The sequence below is a fragment of the Bidens hawaiensis genome, unplaced genomic scaffold (assembly GCF_021521415.1).
Source record: "Bidens hawaiensis isolate Kalapana, Puna unplaced genomic scaffold, B.hawaiensis_p1.1 tig00040833_1, whole genome shotgun sequence".
In the NCBI taxonomy this organism is placed as follows: Eukaryota; Viridiplantae; Streptophyta; class Magnoliopsida; order Asterales; family Asteraceae; genus Bidens; species Bidens hawaiensis.
The window spans coordinates 50,738-55,018 of NW_027505685.1; the positions used below are offsets into that span (position 1 = coordinate 50,738).

The following is a 4,281-nucleotide window of genomic DNA, read 5'->3' on the forward strand; positions in this document are numbered from 1 at the left end:
GCACAAATTGAGTTTTTCTAGTATCCGGTTTTGGGTATGGAATCGGATTCGGGTACGAGTGGGTATGGGAAAATCGGGTGTGGGCTACACCCGTTCATTTCAGGGTATTGTTTCTAAAATCATACCCTATGTACCGTGTTTAGGTCGGGCATTGACCGGGTATTTGAATACCATATTTTCGAGTATTGAAAAACCCTATTTTCAGGTTTTTTATGGGCATAGATTGAGTTTTTAAAAGCGCTGCATTTGTTTGGGGTATTATTCAGGTATTTGGGGTTATTTCAGGAATAGATCGGGTTTGTGAAAAACCCGGTTTCGCGTATTGAAAAAACTCAATTCCAGGTATGGAACTGGTTACGCTTTTCGGGTATTACTGGGTACAAATCGGGTCTGTATTAACCTAGAGTTTGCCTAGTAAAAACCCAGGCATAATAGTTTTTTTTTTCTTTTAAGGTTTGGTTTGTTAAAGAAAAGAAAGTAATATGAAGCCCAGAATCCTTAAAAGCCCTCCCAATCCAACATCGGCCCAAAACACAGAACATTTCATCCTCCCCCTCACTTGACTCATCATCTGACATCGACGCCGACCACTATCCCACCTCGCAACTCCACCAAGCTAAACCCAAATCCCTAAATTCAATCACTCAAATTACCCTCTTTTGAACTGCAGCACAGAACAGAACAGAACAGAACAATGTCATCTTCAGTGTTTAATCTATGCAAACCTGTTCATCTATCACTCGATCACCACCACCACCCAAAGCCTCAAAACCCTAGACCCTCAATTCACATACCCACTTCACACGCAACCATACCACATGCACAACTTACAGTTACCACTCAACCAACAGCTACTTCCCACGAGGATGTGATTAACAATGAGAAACAAGTAATAGTTGGAACGTATGGAAGAACACCACTTGTGCTGGCAAGTGGCAAAGGGTGTAAGCTGTATGATGTTGAAGGTAAAGAGTATATTGATCTCACTTCTGGTATTGCTGTTAATGCTTTGGGCCATGCTGATCCTGATTGGATTCAAGCTATTACTCATCAGGCTAATGTCCTTGCACATGTTAGCAACATATATTACACTGTTCCTCAGGTTCCATTCCTTATATTCGCTTTTTAGATTGTTATGTTTTCTGCTTTTAAGTTTTCTTGTGTTACATGTATGAAATTTTATATGTTATTGAATCATCAAGTGATTTTATATATACTATATGTATGTTCATGTAGAACAATTTCACACATATAGCCATGGCCCATGAGTAGGGGTGTAAACGAGCCAAGCTGATCATTAGATACTCGATATCGGCTTGCATCACGTCAGGTTTCTAAAAATAAGCTTTTTCAAGAAACAAGCATGAGCTTCACTTATCGGGCCTGCTTATAGTTTTTATTTAATATATCAAATATATATCTATATAATAACTATTACTTTACATAAATTTTTGAAATGCTTAAATAATATATATATACTATGCTATATATAAAAATTATAATTGTATATAAATTAGTAAATAATTAAGGACTTGAGCTCGAGCTTGAAAACTGCTCACGATCCACAAGCTTTAGAAATAGAGCTCGAAATGAGCCAAGCTTGAGCTCTCACTAGTTAAACGAGGAGCTTGGGCCCTGCTCGGCTTGTTTACACCCTTGCCACGAGTGACGAGACACACGAATCTTTATTAGCATGTCTACTTTTACTAACCTAAGTCCTAAACCTTTTTATTCTATACACGAATAATAAACTTATACGAATCTATACGAGAATAACAATGCATACGCAAATCTATATGCAACATGTTATTGCGTGTTACACTAGTTTAAGTCATGATTAATCAGAAAAAACGTCTCGTATGCAAGTAAACGTAGATATGAGTTGCATATTTCATGCTTAAATGAGTAATTTGTTTCTGAAATTATAAATACAAGTTTTTTTCTAGCAACTTTTTACCTTTTCATTTAAGTGCTATAATTGTGACCCAAAAATGAAATTCTTTAACCTTTTTATGCAAACAAAGTATATGTTAAATTGTTGCAGGTAGATCTTGCGCGACGTCTAGTTGCTAGTTCATTTGCAGATCGTGTTTTTTTCTCCAACTCAGGAACCGAAGCTAACGAAGCCGCGATAAAGTTTTCTAGAAAGTTCCAAAGATTTTCACACCCCGATAACACAGACCCACCTACTGAGTTTATCTCATTCACCAACAGTTTCCATGGAAGGACAATTGGGTCACTTGCTTTAACCAGCAAGGAACATTACAGAACACCTTTTGAGCCTGTGATGCCAGGTGTCACTTTTTTAGAATATGGGAATGTTGATGCAGTTCAAGAGTTGTTATCTAGTGGCAAAATTGCTGCAGTGTTTGTGGAACCGATTCAGGGTGAAGGTGGAATATATGGTGCTACAAAAGATTTCTTGAAATCTTTGCGTGTTGCGTGTGATAAAGCTGGAGCTTTGCTGGTTTTTGATGAGGTAAGATACTAAGATGTTAATGAACGCGTAAGTGCTTGAAATATGCAAATGGGCCTGTGCCTAGGCTGAAACGGGCCTGGTTGTAGTTTGGTTAAGCCCAAAAACTCGATCCAAGTAGGTCATTCAAGAAGTAAAGTCTGATTAGGCTTGAGCCTTAATCATCAATTTAAATAGTATGTCATAATTTAAACTGTATGAAATAATACATAATAAAAGAGTCTGATTAGGCTTGAGCCTTAATCATCAATTTAAACCGTATGTCATAATTTAAACTGTTTGAAATAATACATAATAAAAGAGTCGAGCAGAGCCAAGCTTGAACTTTGTAAATATAGCTTGAGAATCTCAAAACTCAGCGAGTTGAGCTCCGCTCGGCTACACCCCTAGTTTTTAGTGATTCTGTTATTCATATTAGTGAAACATACTTACAAAAGTTCTTATTGTTTTCAACCGCAGGTTCAATGTGGTTTGGGTCGAACTGGTTATCTTTGGGCCCACGAAGCATATGATGATGTAACCCCCGATATAATGACTCTCGCCAAGCCTCTAGCTGGCGGGCTACCAATAGGTGCTACACTGGTAACCGAAAGAGTAAATGCAGCCATCAACAATGGGGACCATGGAAGCACGTTTGCAGGCGGGCCTCTCGTATGCGCGGCTGCAATTGCAGTCTTTGATAAAGTATCAGACCCTAGCTTTTTATCTCACGTCGCCAAAAAAGGTGATTACTTGAAACAAATTTTGAAGACAAAACTAGGAGGAAACAAACACGTGAAAGAAATACGAGGTTTTGGTCTTATTGTGGGGATTGAGTTGGATGTTTCTGCAAGCCCGCTTGTGGATGCGTGTCGGGAATCTGGGCTTTTGGTCTTGACAGCTGGCAAAGGGAACGTTGTTAGAATTGTCCCGCCGTTGATAATATCAGAACAGGAACTTGATGCTGCTGTTGAGATTATGTATGGATGTTTACATGTTCTTGATGAGAATAGCTCTAATTAGGAGCGTAATGCGTTATGCTATGAAGAGGTAGTTTTATCATTTCAAGTGGTGGTGTGCAGATTACCTCTTTATTTTAGCTATGATTTCATGGTTTTATGGGCTTTCAACTTTGTCAATTATGAACTGTGATCTTTTGGTGTAGTGTAATATTTTATTTTAATCTTAATAAAAAAATGTATTGTAATTTGGTTTTTTGCTGATATTGTTGTTTCTGAGACGAGAGTGTTGAGCAGTTAGCAAGGTGTTGGTGTAATACTTTTAGGCAGCTGATCCTCCCACACCACCTTGGATCTTCATACACCATATTTTTTCCTATACGGCTCGTATTGGACTATACGGTCGTATAGCACCTGAATAATGTCAGATTGTGTCGGAGATTGTCGTTCATTGTTTGTAGTGCCTCGTATAGCCCTATACGGTCGTATAGACCTATACGGGGCGTATAGAGCTATATGCCGTATAGACAATTTTTTTGAAAATTTTAAATATTAATACGTTAATATGCCAGTATAGACCTATACGGGCGTATAGGGTTATACGGCCGTATAGGACTCGACGGACAGAAGCTGGGGTCACGTGGATGATGGATTGGATGATTCGCAAGGCGACGGAGGAGTGCATTCTAGTTCCCATGGTGCCGGATATACCTGGTTCACGACCGGCACCGGAGCCACAGGCGCAGGGGCCACCACCACAGTAGTTCTTATTTTATTTTTAGTATATGCACTATTATGAACTTTATGTACGTGAACCAAGTGTTAAAAAACTTGATGTATTTTGGGGTGAACTGTTTACTTTTATGC

The 4,281-nt window shown here is 38.8% G+C and overlaps 1 protein-coding gene across 1 annotated transcript; it reads left to right on the top strand.

Annotated features, from left to right (window-relative positions):
• The first annotated feature begins 694 nt into the window (after positions 1-694).
• On the top strand, positions 695-3,643 carry LOC143614739 (acetylornithine aminotransferase, chloroplastic/mitochondrial-like). The gene is made up of 3 exons (XM_077088085.1): positions 695-1,102; positions 2,045-2,479; positions 2,936-3,643. The coding sequence occupies exons 1-3, from the start codon at positions 695-697 to the stop codon at positions 3,476-3,478; spliced, it is 1,386 nt and encodes a 461-aa protein (XP_076944200.1). The 3' UTR covers positions 3,479-3,643.
• Positions 3,644-4,281: the final 638 nt, after the last annotated feature.

Bases quoted from the DNA above. Each gene is read 5' to 3' on its own strand.
- LOC143614739 (XM_077088085.1), top strand. From the start codon at position 695: ATGTCATCTTCAGTGTTTAATCTATGCAAACCTGTTCATCTATCACTC. The intron at 1,103-2,044 runs GTTCCATTCCTT...AAATTGTTGCAG, and splicing joins TATATTACACTGTTCCTCAG to GTAGATCTTGCGCGACGTCT. The intron at 2,480-2,935 runs GTAAGATACTAA...TTTCAACCGCAG, and splicing joins CTTTGCTGGTTTTTGATGAG to GTTCAATGTGGTTTGGGTCG.